This window comes from Pomacea canaliculata, linkage group LG13 (assembly GCF_003073045.1).
Source record: "Pomacea canaliculata isolate SZHN2017 linkage group LG13, ASM307304v1, whole genome shotgun sequence".
Lineage (NCBI taxonomy): Eukaryota > Metazoa > Mollusca > Gastropoda > Architaenioglossa > Ampullariidae > Pomacea > Pomacea canaliculata.
In genome coordinates this window covers 17927251-17951081 of record NC_037602.1, presented here as the reverse complement: position 1 = coordinate 17951081, position 23831 = coordinate 17927251, and the positions used below count along the sequence as shown (strand labels likewise).

The 23831-nt window shown below is 45.1% G+C and overlaps 1 protein-coding gene across 2 annotated transcripts in view; it reads right to left on the bottom strand.

Moving 5' to 3' along the window:
* LOC112554530 (ADAMTS-like protein 1) overlaps nt 1–22153 on the bottom strand; it is a 47934-nt gene extending 25781 nt beyond the window's left edge. For both annotated transcript variants that reach the window (XM_025222329.1, XM_025222330.1), the window contains exon 1: nt 20932–22153. In XM_025222329.1, coding sequence (XP_025078114.1) covers nt 20932–21027 — 96 coding nt within the window. In that variant the 5' untranslated portion in view covers nt 21028–22153. The remainder of the gene's footprint in view (nt 1–20931) is intronic.
* Between the last annotated feature and the right edge of the window lie 1678 nt (nt 22154–23831).

Sequence of the window (23831 nt, the reverse complement as noted above, 5' to 3'; positions counted from 1 at the left end):
ACGCACGCGCTGACACACCCAATTACGTGCAAGTGTGCAGACATGGGGAATCTCGTTAAGGATGTAGTGGCAAAGGAGGTAAGAGGGGGGAGGTAACTATCCTTACCTCCCGCAACAAACTTCACGTGTACACGAAACACAAACACGCGTGAATGCACAAGCACAAACGCATACATTCACACACACACATCTGTTCCTCTTGCAATCCTAAATTTCCATTTCTCATTAAGTACTCTCCGACACGTGCAGGCGCGAACATAAATACGCACGCATGCACGCAGGTCGCTGACGTATTTCCTGGCTACGCACGCGCGATGACATCAGCCATTGTGCACAGGTGAGTTCACAGGCCTCCTCTACCTGCCTATTACCGCCTGCATGGCACGTGCGGCGCGAGCTATGGCATTCACTTGTTTCCCCCGGCCTACCTACCTTTCCCCACTCCCCTGTGTTCCCCTCTCTACGCACTTCTCTGCGTGAGAAGAAGGGTGGGGTGGGGGAGAGGGGGCGTTATTGGGAGGGGCGGGACTGGAGACATATTTTCCACAAATACTAAACACAATGCGAATACAGATTTCCTACACCTGCAGCAGGAATTCAGCAATTCCGATATCTATTATCTTCAGAGCAAGGAGGCGCCTACACACGCGCGGACACACACACATACACACGCGGACACACTCACATACACACGCGCGGTGGGAGGAGAGGCGACATAAGCACACATTACTATGCATGAAGAGAAGGAAGCTAACCCTTATTACTATTCTGTACAGCTTTTTATTCTTTGTATGACCGCGAGACCACTCTTTGAGCTCGCCGCCTGTTGCCGTCTGGAGGAAGTTCCCTGGGGCCGTAACTCTGGCTCAGCACTGAAGCAGAGTTGTCTGAAGCTATGGTCAAGTTTCTTGCTGGGCTTTGTTCCTCCGCCCTTCCCCACCTCCGGTCACACCAACATGCACGAAGTAAACTGTTTACAAATTTTGTGCAAATGGCCTTAAGTTGCATGAGGTAAGGCTCTCAGTCCTGAGCAGTAAAATTACTTTGCCCGCCCCCAAACAAACAAGCAAACAAAAAACAAAAAAAAAAATTCGAGAGAGTGAGAGGGTTGTTATTCTCTATTGACCCTCCAAACTGAAGCCCAGAGGACTGGCTCTCCCGGGGCTACCGACTGCGCAAGATACTCGTATTGAGACAAGACATTTGGACGTTAATTTTATGAACGTGTTGTTTATTTATTTATTTCGTTTTCACCTTTTTTAGACTTGCATGTTTTTTTTAATAATTTAGGGAATGATAAACAAATAAATCTGAAACAGCACAAGAACACATCGCATCCGATATCAAGGAGCAAAGAAGACTAGAATGGAAGTCATAACAGGGGCAATAACCAGTTATAAATGTATTCATGGAACATACTTCTTGTCGGCTGCCCGCGGGTTATGTGAATGATTTTGGAGAATTGTGCATTACGTCACCTTAACCCCAGGGAAGATAACTTCCGGTTTGATATTGGCTGTTGATATGTGCAGAGTTCTTTGACCATGTCGGCTCATACAATAATAGTAAAAAAAATCATTGTCGACATTGCTGTATACCTTAGAGTACACTTCAGGCTTCCATGTGTCCAACATTATTCTTTCATGGATTTAAAAGGATGAATAAATGAGCTCCAAACAGATGTTTTGTTGCGCTGTTCTGTCGTGGCAGAGCATAGTTTTCGCGCCTAATTGCCGATTGTGGTGACAGGACAGCAGTTCCAGGCATGTTGGTATTGAGAAGTGTTAACACAATGTGGCAAAACTACAGATACATTTTAAGTAGATAATTTTGTTCAGCCAGCGAGTGTTATAAATATCAAATGGCCCTTCGAGTAAAAAAGTTCCCCACCCCTGCGCTAAGCCATCGCCTTCTTTGTTTATTTTTCCCTCCCACCCCAGAAGTCAACATTTTCCCTGCCATTCCCCAGGTGTTACTTATAAAACGACTCAACCACTTCTCACTCTGCTGCAGGTTGGAAAGCAACCGAAACATTCTGGCCACTGCTTCCACTTTGCCGCCTGAACACATTCCTGGGAGGAAACGGGTCCCGTGTTTTCCCCCCGAGCCCAGATTAGTCTCCATTGTCCTTGCAAACAGCGCCGCCTGGCCGAGCAAAGTGCAATCACAGCATCCAGAAGAGTAAGGGACAAAGTTTTTCCAGAATTAATCCTTTTTTTACTCGAAGAATGTGGGCAGACGCATGGAGAATTTTGGAGAATATTTCACAGCTAAATGCTGTTCTCAGAAGAAAAATCACATTGTTGCACGACACTAGAAGCCAATTTATGTTCATTTTTTTTTCTCAAGAGATTGTTTAATGTTATGTAAGGTTTCTGTGAAGGGTAATTTGCTATAAAAGTTAAAAAAAAAAAAACTTTTTTTTTGGCTGTTTAACGACAAGGTCCATATGGTTTCGACTTGAAGAAGGGAACGCATTTAAACACCTATGTCCACATATTGCCTTCATCTTCACTCGGATGGAGGTTGAAGTGGCCGGCTGACCGTCGAGATGTTTCCAATTTTGCAAACCAACAGAATGTGGAGAGGGCAGACAACGACAGGCACGTGCATGTGTGTGGGAGGGAGGAGGAGGGTTGAGTGAGAAAGGATTCTGACCTAGGAGAAAAAAACTTTTTGTGAAAGAACGATACAAAGATGAGGTGATTGCATCTGTTTCCACTGTTTTAGTTTTCCAATGTTTATACACAACCTGATTAGCAACAGAGTAGCAAGGTGATTACGAGCAGATTATGACAGTTGATTACAAACAGATAATTGGCAGTATACAGAGAATTAAACTGAGTATTCACAAGTCGATTATGATCTGCTATTTTCTGATTCTGACAAGGGTTCAGAAATAAACCAGTTTTGCCGGCTTTTAAAAAAACCCTAGACAAAGCAAACTATGTTCTGCAAGAACAAGGATACAATTTATCCTCCCACGTCTCCACCGACCCACCCCCACCCCGGTATTTCAATCTCTGATTCAGGCACTTGGTCTGGCAGATATTTCTTTGAGAGGCACTGAAGAGTTTATAAGGATCTGTTGGCGAGTGGAATGGGATTAAAGAATGTCTGCTCGCCTCCTGTCGTCTGCTTTGACTGGCGGTGTAGCAGGCCACACAAAGGATGCAGCCACCAGGTTAGAAAAGCTGTTTGTAACCCCCCGCAACACACCCGGAATGACTAGCAACCTGTCTAGGATGCTTTCTTGTAATCTCCCCCTTCACGCTGGGTTAAGCCCCTTGTAGGCATTCATTTCTCCGCCAAACGATACAGGAAAGCAGTTATCCCCGCTTGAATACCTTGCATGATCCAAGTTTTGTGTCAGAGTGTGATAAGATTCGAACTCCTCCTGTTGAGACCACCACTACTCCAACATATGAACTATTTCATGTATTTATCCCTATCAGGATTTTAAATTTTCGGAAATTAGTTTCAATAAATTAATATTAAAAGGTTGATCCAAGACTGAGATGTTTCCTGAAATTATTTCGGTGTTCATTTTTTTTTTTCAGGCGCCTTTACGAAGTACAAAGACTTAGACATCGGCCCCCATCTAGAGTCACGGACCTGTATTCCGCCTGTAACAACATCCATGGCTACAATTGTTGACTTCTTGGTTAAGTTTTTTTTTTTTTCTTGCTTTACAGATGAAAGATGAATTCTTCATGGTTATTTTCTCGCTCTCTTCATTCTTTCGCGTTTTTTCTTAAAATCTTTACGTTGCCTTGGAATCGCATCTGGCCCGCCGACAAGACCCGCCTTCCTTTCATGTCCACACGCATATATATATCTCAGGTGTCAGCTGTACCGAGGAAATACGACATGAGGTCGTGGGGTCACGTGTCGTGACCCCGCCATCTCTTACTCGTAACCGCGACAGGCATTCATGATTTCAACTCATACCGTGGTGCACACAGTCCCACTTGGCAGGATGTAGTACCCACACCTCGCTCATCAATCATCACAGACGACGATCCAGCCGGGCGAGGACAGAGGAAAATACTGGTTTAATGAACGATGATGTGGGTGGGCAGGGTTTTTGTGCAACGGAGCGGAGACAACACTTAAAGTACAACCTGTGGGAAAAACTCAAGCTAGCACCCACCTGTGAACAGGTAAAACAATTCCTGAAAAAAGCGTATTGTATAAAATTCTCGACCGGATATATCTGATAAATAATGCGGGTTTCTCGCAGAATAACTTATAATATGCTAAACATGAAAACTTCTATTTATAGCCTGAAAATGCTTATAACATCGAGATCTTTCTCTTGGACGCCCATGGGTAGATCATAGATAAAATATCTACAGCTCAGGAAACATTCTTCATGCCAGGTTTAAAAGAAATTATAGTAGGGGCTGTTTTGTTGTTTTTTTTTTTAGTAAATGTTTAAAGCAACAAAAAACAGACTTCTCACTTTCCCCTCTGAAGACAGTTGTTGCGGCATTGGTGACCACAGCTGGCTGTGTGCTTTATAAAATATTGCGCCGCAGGGAGTGCTTTAATAAATCGTTCTTGTGTTTCTCAGCGGGACGGACACAGCATCTTCAAACATAGGTAAGGAGGCATGAACACTAAACAATCATGACTTCAGTAAATCTGCTGGATGGTCGGCTGACAGGGAGGACCTATAGTTTAAAGCCCTCTTTGCACTAAACCTCTTGTCCTGGAGGCTTGGTGCTGCGGTTCGCTCGTGCACGCGCGGCGCCAGGGAATAAATAGTTCAATGCACGTGCGTGGGCTCGACGTTAACGGGCCGTGCTCTTGTGTCCGTTTTATTGAGAAATTGCCAGTCTTTGGTCACAACATTCTAACCACTTCCTCAAGATTTCCAGGTCAGAGGAGGTCATGAGCGCACCAAGAATCCCCATCATCGCTTATAACGATACACATCAGTGTTAGCTAATCCACTCACAAACGTTTAAAACATTTTAAAAGCTAACATAAGGCAATGATAATCATTGATATGCATTATAACTTCAAAAGTTAAAGTTCGCACCAAAAAAAAAAAAAAAAAAAAAATCATAAAACAACACATAGAAAAATGGGGAATTTTCCGTTAACTGAATGAAGAGGTTCAATTCTCAATTTTTTTCTTAGGATGCGAGAAAGTAGCTTAAAATTGTGAGCTTAAAAAAAAATAAAGGCTGTCAGGACAGACATAATCGTGACAGAAGCGAGATTTACAGGCACCTCTGAGTGCACGTGCCAAAGCAGAGGTCAAAGCTGGGTCACCTGACAGAGAAGTCGTTAGGGCGGTTGTCTAACAGCAGACGGCGCCATATTAATACATGCACTCACTTTTCCCCTTCTTCCCGCGATCTGAATCAAAGAACGTCTTCATCTGACCCCAACCTCTACTCAGACAAAAGGAGATCAGGTAGAAGAGAATGGTGGTGGGTAAGCTGCCATGAAGACTCGATGGTCAAATTTTTGAATGACGTCCACTTTCCCGGGCGAGTCGACCTCCCTCTAGCAGCCAATATTTTGGAATTGTCTCCCCTTTACAACCATGAATTGCGGGAGGCAATCAAGCGGCGTGGGTAATTGTAGCGAGTCAAAATGTTAGCAGACTGAGAGAGGGACCCACGAGAACACGAGGGTCGCTGTAAGTCAAGTAAATGCTGGTAATTTTCTGTCGTCTGTGTTCTTCGCTGACTGGCAGGCCCTAACCACTGAGGCTAGCGGTCTTAGCGACATGTCATGTACCTGGGCCCAGGTCGTCAGGCTCAGCAAGGCATTCCAGGACAGTGAGCACAATAGACAGTTGATGAGGTAAGACCTACTCACGCTGAGCCCGTGTTGCGAGTTTGTCGTGCCATTCATTCCCAACGCCCTTGTCGGGTATCGCCCGAGCGCTCCTCGCAACCGGGTACATGTATCTCCGCCGACTTACACTTGTAAGTCCATTTTCTCTCCCCACCCGCTACCATTCCTATCTAGCTTACCCTGACCAAAAAAAATTGCTTTGATTCTTGTCACATTTTTTATTTGAGTTTGGTTTTATTATTGCAGGCTTGGTCGTCATTTATTCGTGTCTCTGTGTGTGCGAGCTCGTATTAACATATCATTGTTGCCAACTAGAGAGTATAGGTAAAAGCAATCTAAAATTCTCTTACAGTTGATCACATGAACTACTTCAACTTCTATCTAAAACTATCTCTAACACACACCTAAGCTCACTTTTGGCTGATGACACAAACATGTACCCTCTCACCCAGGATCGTGGAGCTGCACCAGTGTTTCAACACCGGGTAATATAGCTGGAAAATACTAGTCGTGGAGCCTTGAACCTGATGAGATTTTTTTTGGTGCTCGTAAATCAGACAAAGCCCTGATTCACTCTCGACACCTCGCGCAGACAACTGAGGACAAGCCAACAAAAGGAGGGCAATAAACCTGTAGGATCGCCAAGTGATACGGGTGGTGTAGCGGCAGGCAACAAACCCGTGAACCAACCCGATAGGTCACACGAGCATTGCTTCATCAGGGTGGAGACTCGCACCCGGGGTGTTATGTGCAGCTAAGGTATGTCGCAAGACTGAGATAGACTGCAAGGCTTTGATATTCCTTAGAGAAAAAGGGAGTTTTTAAAATTCCGAATTCGACTCTAAGCTTGGTAGAGGGTTGAAGCAAGGGTCTTGTCTTATTACCGGGGTAAGAACATACTTTCGTCTTTTGTTAGACGAGGTCTCCTGAGCATCTTGTAGCAGCATGGCTATGGAAATCATCATTCTATTGGCAACAACTACGTGAGTGTTAGTTTGGAGAGGAGACGTTAGTTGGTTAAATCCATTCTTTCTCATGAGATGTATAATAGAAAAGAAGCAGCGGCCAGTCGTCGTCGGTCCTCAGTTCAAAATCATTTCTGGTGCAAGTCGATTGGCCAACGAGCTAACATGTGACATTTTCTACCACGTCACGTGCAGCACGAACCCAGAAGTTACGGCCCTTCCTTTCCAGCACGAGCTCCGTGTTATCGCAGTTTTCGTTAAATATCGTTTGGTCAAGGATGATAATCATATTAAGATCCGGTCCGTCGCTGATGAACTTGTTTTTTTTTTTAAATCCCCCACCCTCTCCAACACCACCGCCACGTGACTCAGAGCGCGGTGAGGTCACGTCCACGTGACTTCCTTTCTTCTGGTCGCCAACTTCGAGCACAAAAGCTTGCAGGAATGTTGGATTAGATTATGGATCCGTGGCTTCTTGGCACCGCCTGGCCGCTCCTTGAGCTCTGCTCGCAGCTCCCAACCACCCAGGAGCCCAGCACAATAAATCACCTGCTCACCTGTTCACCTGCAGTGGTTGTGACGCACCTCAGGTAATTTTCTCAGCCTCTGCTGTCTTGCTAAGGAGAGAGATAACACTAGAGACTTCAAGCTCAAGAAAACTCCTTTAAGTCATGCCATTGTTTATTAACAGCCAGCCAGCCAGCACACTGAGGAGATAGCAGGGTGTAAGATTGAGTGCCAGGAGTTGGACAGCCACAGACACCCGGTACTGGGGCACTTGGGGTGCCACACAGCCATGGGTGCTGCCACCAACAATCACAATCTCAGGGGTTTTCGGTACATTATTCGGTACACAATATTCAGAGGCTTACACCTCAGGAAGGGGTTAGGGGATCGCAGTTCAATGAGATGTTAGGGAATCGTGTTTGGCTAAACTAAACTCAGTGCAAGCCTTGGGATTAAAAAAAAGGCAAGAAACAAAACTTGCATCCTTGTAGACCTTTGGTGTTGCAAGCAGGACCTGATGGTCAATGAAGGCATTGACAGATCAGAATTCGAGACTTCAGTTGGTTTGCACTGATCCACAGGAGAAAAGTTTACACTTTACTAAAACAATAAATCTCCAAAATGAAAAAAGAGGAGCACCAGGGCAAACGGTTTCTGAAAAGTAAAGCAGAAGACACCAACAATTCTTCAATTCTCTGGGCTGTTTTCTTGTCCTTCTCTGTCTTGTCTTCTTTTTTCTCGCGTGCCACATCATCTGTGCATTATTTATGACTAAATATATATGGAAGTATGTGTGTACTATGACGATAACTAAGAAAAAAACACCCTATCCATGAAAGTTATCGCTTTGGTACAGCCAGTGTTTTCTGCCCCTTGTGTAGGTGTATGGTAATCCAGTGATCCTCCCTGACCTGAGTTTGTTTGCCATCGAGGGATTCCTTGCAGAAGGTCAAGCACCATTCGTGCATTTTAGCCTGTTTGCAATCTTCACCTCATACCCCAGGTCCTGCTCAGCATATTGCAAGAGGCCCTTAAAGGTAACCCCCATTTTTTTTTTAAAATGAATCAGAAACCCAGTTCCGTGCGTGTTACCTTTGCTGTTTGAAGTAGTTCTCATGTGGCTGTTGAGCTGAACAAATTGACAGAGACTAGGACAAGGACCATCTGTGCACCGAGCTATGTCCCCGTAATTTTGTCACTACAGCATAATCTGGTATTTAAAAAAGTTTAAGTTGGAAACGTGTAACGATGAGAACATCTGAGAACACAAACTTTCATTCACTCTCAAGAAATAAATTGTGAACGCTTCCATCTTAGTATAAACCAATTATCTATGAACGCCACAATTGGACTGGCCTGCCATGAGTAGCTAGTACCTGTCTTAGTGTAAGCATGTCAGGGACACCAGAAAAGTCAGACTGGCCTGTGGAACTGTGTTATCAAGTCATCTAAGGATGTCATACTAGACATATTGACATGTCAGTTTGTTTTATCATCTGCATTTACAGCACAGCGTGTTCTTGTGTGACTTCTACAAGCAGCCTGAGTAAGAGATTGCAAATACATTTAACAGCAAGCATCTTCACATAGTTCCGTGCATTCAAGAAAATTAACCAAAATGCAGCGCGGGAAAGAGTCACTGAGAAGTTCTGGTCTGCGAGAAGTAGCATTGTCACATGACAACATGCGGAAATGTCGCAAAACAAAATTTCTCAGAATCTGGGATACGAACAGCAGCACTCTTGATGTCAGCTTTCGTTCATTTGCTAAATTTTGTTTAGTGAAACCTTAAAGCAGAATGTGTTAGGTCGACTCCCAAATGTACCCATTCTGCGACAAAAAAAACAAAAACAAAAAAAAAAACAAAAAAAATCCCCCCAAAAAACAAAACAAAATAAAAACCAACAAAAAAATTAAATAAATAAAAGCAATTAAAAAAACAAGTGTGAAAAATTGAAAGAGAGGCCCTCCCCCTAGTCTTCTGACATTCAGCAGAGCTAGAGCAATGACAAGTTACATGTAAGTATCATTATCTCAGCCCGCTTTTTTGTCTGGAGGGTCAGCATGCCGCCCATGTTGTTGACCTGTGACCTACATTGGTGCATGCTTAAAATTTTACTTTACCGTCACGCATTTGTATTGGCTTTTTATTATTTTTTGACATTCGCGATTTTTTCCCATCCTCTTTCTTGCTAGCTCCACAATGCATTTTCAGTAAGATCGTAACTTTTATCAGATTCCTCTTTTTGTCTGTTTGAGGACGGCTACACATCACCCGAATCTCATGCAGCTGTTGCCATTCTGTAGCCGTACCCAACATGCTTTTCTCTCTCATGTCAAGTTGAGGAACCTTCCTTCTAACGACAACACTAACTGGAAGTCTGCACATCCAGTGTTTACCCATTCAGATGCCGACTATAACAATTCTGAAGGCTGTCGCACGTCCATAAAGTTAGGAGCGGCAAGACCACAAGCAGCGACTCCTGTCTGATTTCTTTTCAAGAAAACTTCATAAACAACATAAGAAAGATAATAATTTCACTAGCCGGTCTGTAGTGCATAGATAAAGTTCAGACTTTCAGTTACATACAAATCTGTTCTTTGTCTGGTATCAGCTGCTGGTCTCTAGAAGCTTCGTGTGACCAACATCCGATCTCAACACATAATTACTGTTGACTTAAAAACTGAGAAATGTGAGAAATAAAAAAACAACAACTGAGTCCTGCACGTATCGTTCCACTGAAGTACTTTTACATTTGTCCTGGTGTGTATCCAAAGGTAACGGGGAGACTCAGGTGAAGGTTTGACAAAGAGAACTTTCAGACTTTCCACTGGAGCAGAACCTACCCCGACAAGCGATCTCTCCCAGGACGAGTTCAGTTAACCAGAACCGTCGGCGAGACACAAGAATGTTTGGCTTCTGTGTGTAGTCGCAGTACGAGGCAGCAGTACAGATAGATTACTTTGCTGAGTAAAAGAAGGTATATATATACTATGAAAGAAATGAGTCGGAAAGACTTATAATGTGTTGTGGTAGGTATGCAGACAGACGAGACGCAGACAACGACCCTCAGACAATTCACAAGGCAGGAGGAACTCGGGTAGACAGACAGACGGGTGTCTCCAGGTAGAATGAAGAAAAATACAAGAAGTCTTTATTCAACAAGGTCATAATACTGTCCCTGAGTTGCCGCTAACAATTTAAAATGAACCAGTACAGGTTACAACTAAAGAGTAAACACGTGTACAAGCGTCCAACACAATATAAACACTATGTTTATGTGTATGTATATATACAGAGACAATATGATAGAAGGAAAGTGCTTGGAGTTTCGCAGTATTTACAGGCAGTTAATGGCTTCCTTTACACATCAAGAAACGGGCCAGTGAACATAAGCAAGAGGAAGGTTGTCAGACAGGTGACATTTTTAGACAATGAAATAGCGAGTGAGGCTAGCTGCACGACATGTTTCTACAACATAAAACCGTTATAAACGAATATAGAAACGACTTTTCCAAACATCGCTGCATAGTGTATGCCATTCAGATGCGTTGCACAAGTGGATACGAAATATTGTGCTGACGGGAACACAAGTTCGTATAAGTGTACCAACTACAAAAGTCTTGTCATCATTGTCTCGTACACTAACGCGTTGTGTGAAGACTTACACCAAGCGAGTGAATTCCATCGTGTGCAAAATAAAAGTTGACCTTTGCACTCGACGCATTCCATTCAAATAAATAAATAAAAACCACACGAACATTTGAATGGGACGAGTAAACAGACACAGGTACAGACCAACTACACGAGCATAAACTCAACTCAGCAAAATAGTTGGCACACACCACAAACTGACACGAAATCAACTCGTCAAAATATTTAGCGATTCGGAAACGATTCCGCAGATGCGAACCTCGACAAAATAATTGCAGTTGGCGCGCTGATGCTGATGCTGTCTAACGGCGCGGAGCGTGAAGGCCGGAAATGAGTCTGTGCGCATGCGCGCCGTACCACAGAACTCGTCTTCGTTTGACGGCTTCTGGTAACAGGCGGCTCTGTGGCGTGTGGCAAGTTGGAGTGATGAGGAAAGAAGTGAATGATGGGATTTTCGGTGTGTTGTTGTTTGTGTGTTTTAAATACCGAGTCTCAGCGAGTGGGTTGCTAGTGCATCACGGGAAGCCAACCCAGCAGCTAAATGTGTAAGTACAGCTACTGGATCTGGGTTGGGAAACTTTTTTCTGCCAAGGGCAATATGAATATGTCTATCATTCATGGGCAATACAGAATTATCTACAAAAACTAGCTGGCAATATTTGGTCAAGCTGTAGTTTTGCCAGAGTGTGTTGAATTATTACAAGTATTATTGAAATTTTATTTATTTTTACTTTCGACCGGTTCGTCAAGTGCACCCCCAAGTGCTCCAGGAACGGCAAAATATCACTTCATCCCCTTTCTGCAAATATATTTATACATATGCTAAGGCTGGTCTGCCCAAACTGATGATCCCAATCTGGTTAGAAATACTCACTTTTTTAAAATTGATATTTTGTCTGTTAAGTCTGTTCAAAATACACAGGGTATTCAACTGCGCATCCCACATGTTCTGCTAAACATCTGCCGAGAATTCGCCACGTATTTAACTGCGCACTCCACCCCTCGTGCCTCGCCTCAAGCCCTTGACCTACTCAGGACCAGAATGAAGAGAATTATCTCTCCTTATAAACGTGTTGCCCCCACCCATGGTCCTGTCTTGGTGACACACTCTTTTCCACTGCGCCATCAGGGTTGTATGGAGGATGGGGTGGGGACAGAAGGGGGGCCTCAGGTGTCTAGTGGAAACAAACGGGACGGCCACACGTTGCAGGTAACTGGATCTCTGAAGCATTATGGCGACTTCGTGCTAACAGCAGTTTAAATCATTACTTGAATTCTGAAATGTTCAGGTAACTGGAAGTATGACGTTTGTGACTAGTTATGGGTGAGCACAACAGCACCCCACACAGCTTTCAGGGTGGCATGGCTGCCTCAGCACCTGCTTTCATTTACCTGAACGTAATACGTCATTCACGTTTGCACACCACCCGCTTCATGCAGGGTGCACCGACCCCAATGACAGGTCATGGGTCACAAAAGCTGGATGTTGCAGTGTTACAAACTATTCCTTCTGTGACTACCACACATTTCTACGTGATGGGGAACCCTGCTGTTATGTTTAATTAAACCCACCCTAAACCAGTCGCCATGTTTACCATAGCAACCACCAATAGTGAAGTTACAATCTTCATTAAGTGACCGAGCTCTCAGGAGCGCTTAGTATTAGTTTTGTTGATAACACCTCCATGTTTCACCCGAGGGGCCAAATCCCCAAAGCTTCGCGCCCTGAAGTCCGAGTCAACATGGCCGCTGCCGGTCTTGTAAAGCTTGACTCGCAAACAGGCGAGAAGGTTCCACCACCCCTTTTGTTTGATCTCCACCCTTGTCAGACTGCGCATGACGAGTTAATGAGACGGCAACCGTCAAAGACTGATAGGAGAGGCAGCGAAATGGGAGCGTGGCAGGACGGAGGGATAGGGAGATGACAGATTTTCACAAACTCCGTCTGTTACAGCGCCACCTAGGTCCCTTATCAGGTAACCCAAACAAAGGACCGTCGGAAGTCAATCTCCAACTTCCCGGATGTAAATGCCTATCTTTTCGGGTAAAGACTTGTCGACGCAGGCTCCCGCAGCATCCAGTTGAACGCTTCCTGCCAACCTGGATGTCTGCGTCGGGGGACATTATCCTGCAGCGTTTGGTGGGACAGTTAGCTCCCTTCGCACCTCGCAATGACTCACGGCTCGGGTACCTGAGAATCTTTACAGCTTCGGCGAACGCCGCTTTGTAGTCGCCGACAGGGTGCAAGAGGTCAAATGATTTCACGCCTAGAGACAGAAGTGTTCTGTCGTGCACACCGGGTGTAAATTGCCTTCTAACGCAATTGCTTGATTGTAGGAAACTTAAGAATTAAGCGTGACGTCATATCCGGTTGCACATGTCTCTGTTTTGTCTCGACCCAGACAGACAATATTTAAGGTTAAAAGTGTGGATGGTGACTGTGTCGTGTGTTAATGCCTGGAATATGCAAGTGGGTGAGTAGTGTTAGTCTGAAATGTAACAATCCCGTGGTTAATGCTCCGTTTTATCGAGGTCACGTGACCGTCAGGATGGGACATTGTTGAAACACTTGATTTCTCAACAATCGCACTCCATGCGTGTTTTAAACAAAATTCCACAAGTCTTTTCTATTCTAGAATTTTTTCATTATTAACCCATTTACGGTGTCTTCATTGCATCCGGGTTCTCATTCTAGAACTGTTTATTCGCCTTTCATTTACTGCCGTTTCTTTATTTTTGAAATTTGAGGCTGCTTAGTCTATGTATTTCAAAAACTAGAACAGATGCTTCGTTTTCAGATTGTCGGGCAGAAGAGTTCAGATAAGTATATAGGTGACAGGGTCACTGATGTGAGAAGAGCTTTAGTAGTTGGTGATACGCTCCTGTATTCACACAGACAAATGTGAAATTTGACCTGCGGAGTCAGCGGTGGGTGGGTGAGTGGGTAGGTGAATAAGATCTCATGTACCTCACTTTTGGCATGTACATTGAAGGTTATTTATAGACATTCGGTAGAAAACTCAGTACAAACTCGTGTGAATACAATGTCTTGTTCATGTACAGTGCTCCACACAAATAGTCCTACAAATATCTTTCACAAACAACAAAAGCAGAACATGTTCTAGAACGTCCCGCTAACATACGTACGGACACACAAACACGCAGACAGACGTTAAAATGGCGCAGCTAGAGGCACAGGCACACACCTTCACACATTCGACAAAGAATGAGGGGAAAAAGTTGTGCCAGCATAAAAAAATGGAGAAAATTGTGTTTTGTGCCAGCGTGCACCTGCAGACCGGCATGATGTTCATGCACACCTCCCTCAGGTGCACACCATGACAAGCACGCTGCTCGGCGCCCAGGAGACGGTTGGTGAAGAGTTGAGAGAAAGTAGGCCGCACGTTGAGACCCTGGCGGGCGTCATGCTGGGGTTAATGTTGCTGTCAACCGCTCTGCCTCGGAGGTCACAGCTACAACACCTGTCATCAGGTGGCTTGTGACTATACTGGTCTCTCAACACATTGCCCCTCTCCCCTCCCGTCCTCCAACACACTACAGTGTTCGCGAACACACACTCCTACACACATGAATGCAAGATCGAGAGCGCACATACATACACACCCTTTATGATTTTTTTTTTTGAATTTGCATTGGTAAATTGTAAACCATTCTTTTCAACATCTTGTTAGTATAAACAAACAAAGGCTGATCTCACATCACGTGCCTGTTCTTCAGTAAAGACAATAGACTGTCAAGCGCGTGCATTTATTCTCGACTTCTGTTCAAGAATGGACGAATAAAAGAAATAAAGGATGCGAAGTTAACCTGCTGGCTTATTAAAAACAGGTTTGTCTGGCCTCTAGGCAGAAGAGATTTGCAGGTTACGTCCTCGAACAAAAAAAAAATCTTCTAATTATTTTGTGCAACATGTTCATTATCTTTGTTATGTAACCAAAGTCGACACTAATTAAAGACTTGGGCGTACTTGTGGGTGATAGAAAGGTTTACAGGCATTATTCTGGCTGACAATATGATGCTGAGGTCTTCTTGATACAATCCTGACGTCACATGATTGCGATATCTTGACCTCACGTGTCTCGTGACATCGTGACATCGTGACCTCAGATGAGCTTGACATCCTGGTGTCACCTGACGTGGACACGAAGTTTACAAAGCGGTTGCTATCTTAATCTCTGGATTATTAATGTTCATCCCATTATCGTCAGTGAAAAAGGCCCGGATTAGCCGAAATAAATAGCTGAACATGCACAAAAGAACCGCGAATTTCTTTGTCAGCATATTCTTGCAAACAACTTGGACAGAAAACTAATTTGCTCACAAGATAATTTCCAGCAAAATAGATTGTCATTCGTTTTGAGGGCTTTATTCTGTACAGAAGTTCTCTGCCCCTCGCCCATCCTGAACACCCTGCACAAAGATTGAGTTCAATGTCTGTCTCGTGGAGATTTGTGATAACACGTGCTTCTGGCAAAGTGGATGTCACCGAGACAACAATCAGGGAATGAGCGAGGTTGAAATAGAAAGCCGGTCGTTTGACAAAGCACGTAGGGTAATGACCTGTCAGAAAAAATGAAAAACCGGAGGAAAAACACAATAACCCACATTCACCCGAAGCAGAGAGAAAATGAGTGAAAGGGGAACCGCGACGTGAGCAGCACTGACCAGAAGAAAAGGCCCGGATGTGCTGCTATCTGGGGACTAATCTCAGAATCCGCTAACCCGGGGAGGCGCAGGTCTGTAATCCGGCACGACAGGCCAAAGGACCTTTTGCTCCAGAAAAGAGCAGGTCCTTCACACAGGGCTGAAAACTGGCGAAATGAGATTGTTGGCCCTCCCTGGGTGTTAGAGAGAGTGGCTGGAAGATTGGACAGACACAAGGGAAGAACCATCTCCCTCCCACCACTACCCCAACCGTCGTCATTCGTTGAATGTGACAAAGGAAACCTCACACTCATCGTTCTATTTTCCTCTTCCCGGCGTAGACAGATCAGATTAGCGATAATTTGGTCGAAGAGTTCTTTCGAGCGCCCAAGTGTGAGAGATAGAGCGAGGCTGTGAAGGTGTGTTTGTGTATCTGTCTGTGTGTGCGCCTGTGTGTGAGTGAGAACGAGACTCTGAACGTGTGTTTGTGTCTATGTCTGTCTGTACGTCCGCCTGTGTGTGAGTGAGAGATAGAGCGAGGCTGTGAACGTGTGTTTGTGTACCTGTCTGTGCGTGCGCCTACCTGTACGTCCCTCCATTGAGTGACACACGCACAGACCGCCCTCCTAATACTACAAAACACACATCCGTGCTGTCCGCAATACTCTGGGGCTCGGGTGCAATGAGTTGTCGGTCCCTGCGTGCTTTATCGCCCTTTCTGCGTATCATAGATACAAGAGTTAAGTCCCGCAGGGCTGTTATGACCCGCTCGGTCCACTTAATTAACCCAACTTACGACCTACCGTCAACCCCCCAGTGCCTGTCTCTGAAGTTTATAGGCTTTGCATGGTCGTAACAGAAGGGTCCACACCCAGGGTTTGAAATAAGGGCTGGAGGTGGCTTGAAGGGGCCTGAGACTTTGTAGTGTTCGTAACTCGAGTGTTATAAGATCGTAAACCGAGCTACGAGGGTTGGAAGAAGCTAGCAGTCGACCTCGTGCAGCCAAGTCGCAAACATAAAGCTTCACTGTAACAACCAAAACAATAATGGTTTTTTTTTAAAGTTCTGTGCCCAACCCCAGTCAAAGTTCATTGCACTTAAAACACTGTCAGTCACACAGAATGAAAAAACATTTCATTCACTGACTCTATGTCTCTCTCTCATTCTTTTTTTTTTAATCCTGTTCCCTCAGATAAACAGGCACTGTGAATACAACTAGGGGCAGGGATGGGGCAGATTGACATAATTAGCAGGAGAGCAAGGCAGAGTGAGAAATCGAAACAAATTTTAAAATATTCTTTAAAAATACAAGGAGAAAAAGAGTTAATGGAAGCCACATACACACGTGAAGATGACAGAAACTAATTGTCTACTGGACTATGTGTTACTCAACCAAAGCCCCTCAGGAGAGGCCCTTGGAGGATGTCTGATGCGTTTTCGTTCTCGGATAAAGGGTCAAAAACAAGTAGAGTGCTCGGTCCTGCCTGCATCTATAAATAGAAGGACGTGGCATGGGTTGCACGAACTGTTTACTCAGCACCGGAAGTTAATCTGTGAAAACGAGGCGAGAGTACTTAACAACCAAAGAGGCACGGGGGGAGCAGGTCAGGAGAGAAAAGCTACCTTTGACATAGAAACTGTGTGACCACGCGCTCTTCTCGCGTTTTCCTGTCGAAGAAGTTATTACAAACCAACACTTCCGGAGTTCAAGCATGCGCACACATCGTTTTTTCAACAGATTAGTAGAGATGAGTTTTAAGTGCGACCTGAAATGTACAAAACATGAGTTTGAAAAAAAAAACTGTGATGTTATAATGATATAAAACTTGTACAGCAAGCAAAGCCAGGCTCGCCGCCATTTAAAAACATACATTTTCACAAGCAAAATATATGTTTATCGTCTGCGCCAACTGCTTTCCGCACACACAGACACACACACCACAGACATCCCACGGTCTAGTGAAAGGAATTATCGCAGAGAAGCTAAAGACAGACATGATACTGTAAAAATAGTTTTCACGGTCTGCAGGGGCTGCTCAAAGGAAGCAGAGCATCAAATTCAGCGTGACAAGAGGCAGGTGAGATTCAGGTAATAATAATTAAAACCACAGACATGCACATCTTGTCTTTAAATACTGTACACGTGTAACAGGCCACGGCATCTTAGCACTTAAAATAGAAGATCGTGAGCTGTTGGTTCGGACCTCGGCTCCGATTCATGTACTTTTTTTCTTTGGATGCGGCTTCTGTTTACAGGCTGGTCCTGGATGCAGCCTCTGCTGCTGAGTCACCAACAACCAGTCAGTCAAACCCTCCATTACATGTTCTCATTCCCTGGAATCCTATCCATCAACGCAGTTATAAAATAAAGAGACACACAAAAAACCATGGCCATGTAGTATGCGTTTGTCTTCTTTCTTATGAACGCCTGGGTTCACAAAGGTCACGAGTTTGGCATGTATCTGTGTCGCGAGCGGCGTATCTGGCACAGCGAGCCTTGCTGTCGCGTTATGGACGCATCAGATCATTGCCATGTTCACCGCAACCGAAAACTTTTCCACACTTCCGGCGATAAAAACAGGGGACGACTTCCGTTATCTTGTCCACCTGGCACCGCGAGCTCTGCTCAGCGATAGCTGATGACATCATTGACGGAACTGCTGGTCTGTGACGACCTCCATATAGCAGATAAAAAATATTGCCATGGCAATCATTCTACATCCTTCTATTCTGGAGGTTACAGTTTGAGATTGACCGTTAGCCGCGGTGTCATTAATTACTTCCAGCTTCCAGCTCTGTCTGCTGGTGCGTGTATAGGACATTGCTGCTGTCGTTAGGAGATACATCTCTGTCCACTGACCAACTCCAAGGAATGCTGGTCTGTCGAATGGTGGAAGGACACCATTTTGTTGTCGGTCGTGGTGGACCAATCAAATCACAACCCTCAGGAACTGACGACAAAAATAATAAAAAAAAAAAAACATTGAGCCGCAACATGAACCCAGGTTCTCGCCCTGGACACACAAACACCGCAAACTCCATTATGTCGGGGAAAATTAAACTGCAGACTTCAAGGCGGAAGCACACGCCGCACTTCGAACCACAATGCACTGCGGCAGTTGACGTCTGCTTGTGTTTTCTCTCGTGTGTTGCAAAGCAGTTTGGCAGACGTGTTTCCTCCCCACACCCCCAGCGCCACCTCTGCTGCTGCTGCACGTTGTGGAGGGGATGCTGTTTGTTTTGGTGTGGGAACTTGTGTGAATGGCTGGAGAGGACGAGCGAAAGTAGGAGAAACTTGAAATAAAACAAATTGCTCCCTCAAAAAGCTTGTTTGTTTGTTTTTTTCTTCTTGTTTTGATCGCGCCATTTCTAGCCTGACATGCGGAAGCCAGACCGTTTCTAAGGCTAAATGCGGCGTGCAGATCTTTTTTTAGATAATGATTGTGGGATGGGAGCAGGCGGTGGGGAAGGGAGAAATAAAAGTGGAGTTTGAGAGGAAGCAGGTTGGCAGGTGACTGATGCATGAGGGTGATGCAGGTAACCGTTTGTCATCTGACGGTTCAGCGTAAAATCACATAGAAAACATGTCAGACCGTTCATGGGATTTTCAGCATGGGATGTTTTAAAAAAATGTTTGAAACAACATTGTCATAATGTGGATGAAACAAACAAACAAAAACCATCTTAACCGACAACTTAAGTAATGTGAGTTAAGAGGGGAGGGAGACTGGATGCAATTATTTTCTTTTTATCTATACGTGTGTGTATGAAGAAAAGTCTCTCTGTGTGTGTGTCCCCGTGTTCATAGCCTTTTGTAACATGGAGAGAAAGAACAAAAACATAAAGAAATAAAGTGAGATATGACCTGCTGCACTTTACTTTTGAGGACTAAAATCGAGGGCTAAGTACACACACCGTTTAGAAGTAAGTCATGAACCAGTCAACCTGCCCTCAGGTGAAGACTTTGTGTCTCGCCGGCGCCGTTACTTTCCACGCACCTGACGGCGACTACGACAGACGGCAGCACGTCCATTGTCAGTCCATAGCGAGGCTGACATAGGGCTACTCCCCATCCCATCCTCAGGTCCATCCTAACCTCACTGGGATGCAGTTTTCCCTCTTCAGCAACAGGAGAGATGGCGAGCACACAATATTTTGTAGGACTCGAATTTTTTATAACATGGTTTTTATGGTAGTATTTTGAGGAACTAATTTAATCTCTCTCTCTGTATGTGTGTGCGCGTGCGTGCGTGCAAAAGATCACTACTTCACGCTTTATCTTTTTCGCTCTTTCTGAAATTTTCTTCCCATCTTATCTATCTCTGCAGAAAAAAGTGTAATGAGAAGTATAAGCGGATGGTTCAAAGAAAGACAAGAGCTGTATGATGTCAGTGTGTTGAAGAAAAGGACAGAATGCGAAGAACTTTTATTCTGACGGACATCATGAAGCGGCTTTCAGTTCAACCACATGCTATCTGTTTCCCTAAATTTTTTTAGAAATTAAAGTAAGCTATCAGTCCTGTGATTTACGACCTAACCTTCCAGAAAACTGATTAACGGCTGTTGGAAGACGGCAATGAAAGGTCCAGACACGCGATGAAGTGCACTGAGTGTCTTTTCTTTGTTGCATAACTTAGGCTTCGGACACAGAAACAGAGAAAGAGGGAGAAAGAAATAAATATCACAGTTTGAAAACTTGAAATTTGGTATATTCGTGGATCTTTCTTAAGATCGATAGATAGGTCCGGTAGAAATTAATAATTCACAATAATTGTTTCACGATGTGAAACCTTTTTAATAAATATCATTTCTACGCTTCTCTACTAGACTGTCATTCAAAGCTATTTAAAGAAAAACCAGTATAAAATGTGACACTTTCATGACTACCAGCCTGAATGTTCCCCCGCTGAGAGGCAAAAAAAAGTAAATAAATAAAAAAAATCATCAATTTAAACGTTCGTCGTGTAACATCTCGATGGTCACAGTTAATTTTTTGAATTGCTTGGTCTACGCAGAAAAGAAAATTGTTTATAGAAACTCTTTTCTCAATCAAGATTTTATCACTATGTTGTGTAAAGATTTAACCACCAGGACGAGGGACGTGCAACAGTCTACCACCAGCCTCCTGCTAAAAGAACAAAAAAAAAAATAATATTCATCAGACGATGATATTCTGGTGGGTAGGGACGAAGGGGTCAAGGTGACCTGGAGGGGAATGTGAAAGGCTTCGCAAAAAGTGGGGTGTAGGAGGATATGGGGTACGGGGGTGTGTGGCGGTGAAGGGGGTGCCAGGGCCTCTCAATGGAATGAAGTCTCACTTACCGCAGCAAGAAGCAGCACCATCCGGAGCAGCAGCGTCAAAGTCCATAACTTCGGGGTACTTCCGTTGAAATGCATTTCTTGGCCTCGGGAAGACATGAAGCGAGAAATCAGCGCCAGCGGATGTAAGGTCCGCGCATTCACATCCAGGCGTCTTTACCGGCAGCAGCCGGCAATGCAGGAGGAGGAGGAGGAGGGAAGCAATGTGTGGGAGGGAGGAGCGATGATGATGATGCAGATGGACAACACCGAGCAGATGTGTCGTGCGTTTTTTGCTGATGCGGCAAACAAAAGCTTATTTCTTCCCTTTCCTCTTTCTTCCGTGGTTTTCTCCGCTAAAGAGCGTCTTAGTTTTCTTATATCACGACTCTCTGCTGGCGGGGACTGACAGCATCCCTCCGCAAACACACAGACAGACAGACTGTCTTGAATGAGATTGCAGGTTGACGTACAGACTTAACACAGACAAAGCGGTTTGTTGCTGTTGACGCGGAAACGTCGCCGAGAACGAATTCCTGAAAGCTGTCGTCGCCAGCACACCGAGCTCTCTGTCATGCGGCTACAGGGCTGACTTCTCAAGGTTGGTGGAGGGCTGGGGGTGCGGAATGTCACCAACAATGCGCTCAGTCGTCTGTCCACCCCCCAGCTCTGTCGTCAGCCTGCCCCGCCAAGCAGTTTCAATAGCGCCGCTCTCGGCATAATCCTTGGTGAAAGGTGTGTATGGAGGGTGGGGACAGGTAGAGGAAGGTTACCTGCACTTTTCACCTGTCCCACGGTGCAGGTAGTCAGTGCAGCGCAGTTAATCTACGGGTACCTACCTACCTCCACCCCACTCCTCTCGGAGTTAATCGTCGTCGTCGTGGCTCGTATCCTCTTCGCCGAAGTGACGGAACGTTCCCAGGATTCCTTGAAGTCGGTGCAGCACACGCGTGCGCACGCGCACACTCACACCACACGGCAGGCGCTGAACAGGTGCACTCACTGCCTGTGTCTGTCGTCGGGCACAGATGACGTGAACGTGACCCGGCATACAACGTGACTGCCGCCCTCACCACGTTTCCGCCGGCCGCTGCCGACAGATGGCGCTGCTTTGCCTTGCGGCGACAAGAAGCCAATTAGCTAATTGGTCGCAGGTTAATAATAATGACAAGTCCAGCTTAAGACGCACGTGTCTGGCATCCGGGTCATTTGTGAAGTAAAAGTCTGGTTTTAAAATGAAAATTATAAAAAAAAACCAACAGAAGTTTCGTTGATTTTAATATTTTTCTCGACTTGATGACAAGAACTGACGACGTCGTTAGTCAATGACAGGCTGCTAACTGTACTTGTCGTTGTTGCTGCTGTAGTTGTCGTTGTTGATGCTGCAACTATTGATGTTGCTGATGCAGCTGTTCCTTTTTCCACCTAGTTCCGAGCAGCTGCAAATAAATCCATCATCCAAACAGAAGGAATCGCTGTCTTTGATTACAAACAGATTACATCTGTAACCATCGCACTATTATCCAACGTCCTCTATAAGCTGTCCACCACATAACAGGTACCACATCGTCCTTCTTCGTCTGCTGCACGAACCACACACCTGACTTCAAGAAGGAGGAGGAAAAAACTAGAAAAAGGAAACAGGCGACTATAAACTTGTGACTCTGCATAATGCCGACCTAACCATGTTCAGGTGATGCAAGAGAAAGTTCTCCCCTCGGCCAAGTCAGAGAACGTGGAGGACCAGTGCTGTCGCGTCGTTCCCCTGACGAGGAGTCAGTCTGCCGCCTTTTCTTGCCCTCCGCTCGGCGCGCGGCGTATCTCCTCCGCTGAATGGAGCGACGGGGGGAGAGCTTTCTACCTGTTGGCCCCGAGTCCTTTACGACCCATTGAGAAACCTCCGTTACGGCGCGCGCTGGTAGCTTCTGGCAGAGCCCACAGGGGCTCACAGCCCCAGTTATCAACTTTCTACACGCAGTGGTCTCTCTCTCTCCACTCTCCCCCCCTCCTGCCATCCTCGCTCTCACCCTCCTTCCTCTCCTCCTTCGCTCGCGTCGCCTACTTGAGAGAGAGGGCGGCGCGAATTATACTGAATTTATCGTTATGATTAAACCAGCGCTGGTATGCAAGATGGCAGGAGGATCAGTGGTGAAGAATCTCTTCTGACCACACTAAACAAAAAAAAAAAAAAAAATGGTGGCGAGGTTACTAACGACACCACGCGGTGTTGGGAAACATGAGGCCGAAGATCGAAAGCACAGACTCTGGTTTCTGTCGCTGATGTCAACAGATGATACGGTGTCAGCGACATGGCTCCTGTATGTAATTACAGTTCTGCAAAGCGTGGCTTGCCGTTGGCATGGTGGAAAAAAAAAGAAAGAAAGAAAAGCCAGGGTTATGTTCCGCTGAACGATTTTTGAATAGCGGCTAAAAATAGAATGTTTGAAGTCACGCCACGGTTAGCCATGTGTGGAGGAACAGTGTCTGTCCTAGGAGGCTACACACATTTTTTAAAACCGGTTTTAAAACTCAAATTTGTTAAAGAAGAATGTTCTGAGACCGTTCTTGTTGCATCATTGCCACGTAGTTGTGTTTGTAGACTTTGAGAGGGCGGGGCGGAAACAAGATGTCACCAGATTGGTTCCCACCCTCTTCCCTCCTCCTCTCTGATGAACCTCCACAGAGCGAGAAGCCAGAATCGAAGGTTGGGTTTAAAATTTACAAGCAGGATAAAAGAAAGAGATAACGGGACAGCAGCTCGAACAGTTGACAACTGTCGAAGATAAAGGTTGTTGTTGTTTATCCGGGAACTAGCTTACACGGAGCAGTGTCCGCTTATCTCGGTGGGATGTGGAGATTGGGTCCTTGACCCCATACAAGCGGCTTGTTATATCCATGGGCGATGTTCAAAAATGTGTTCACTG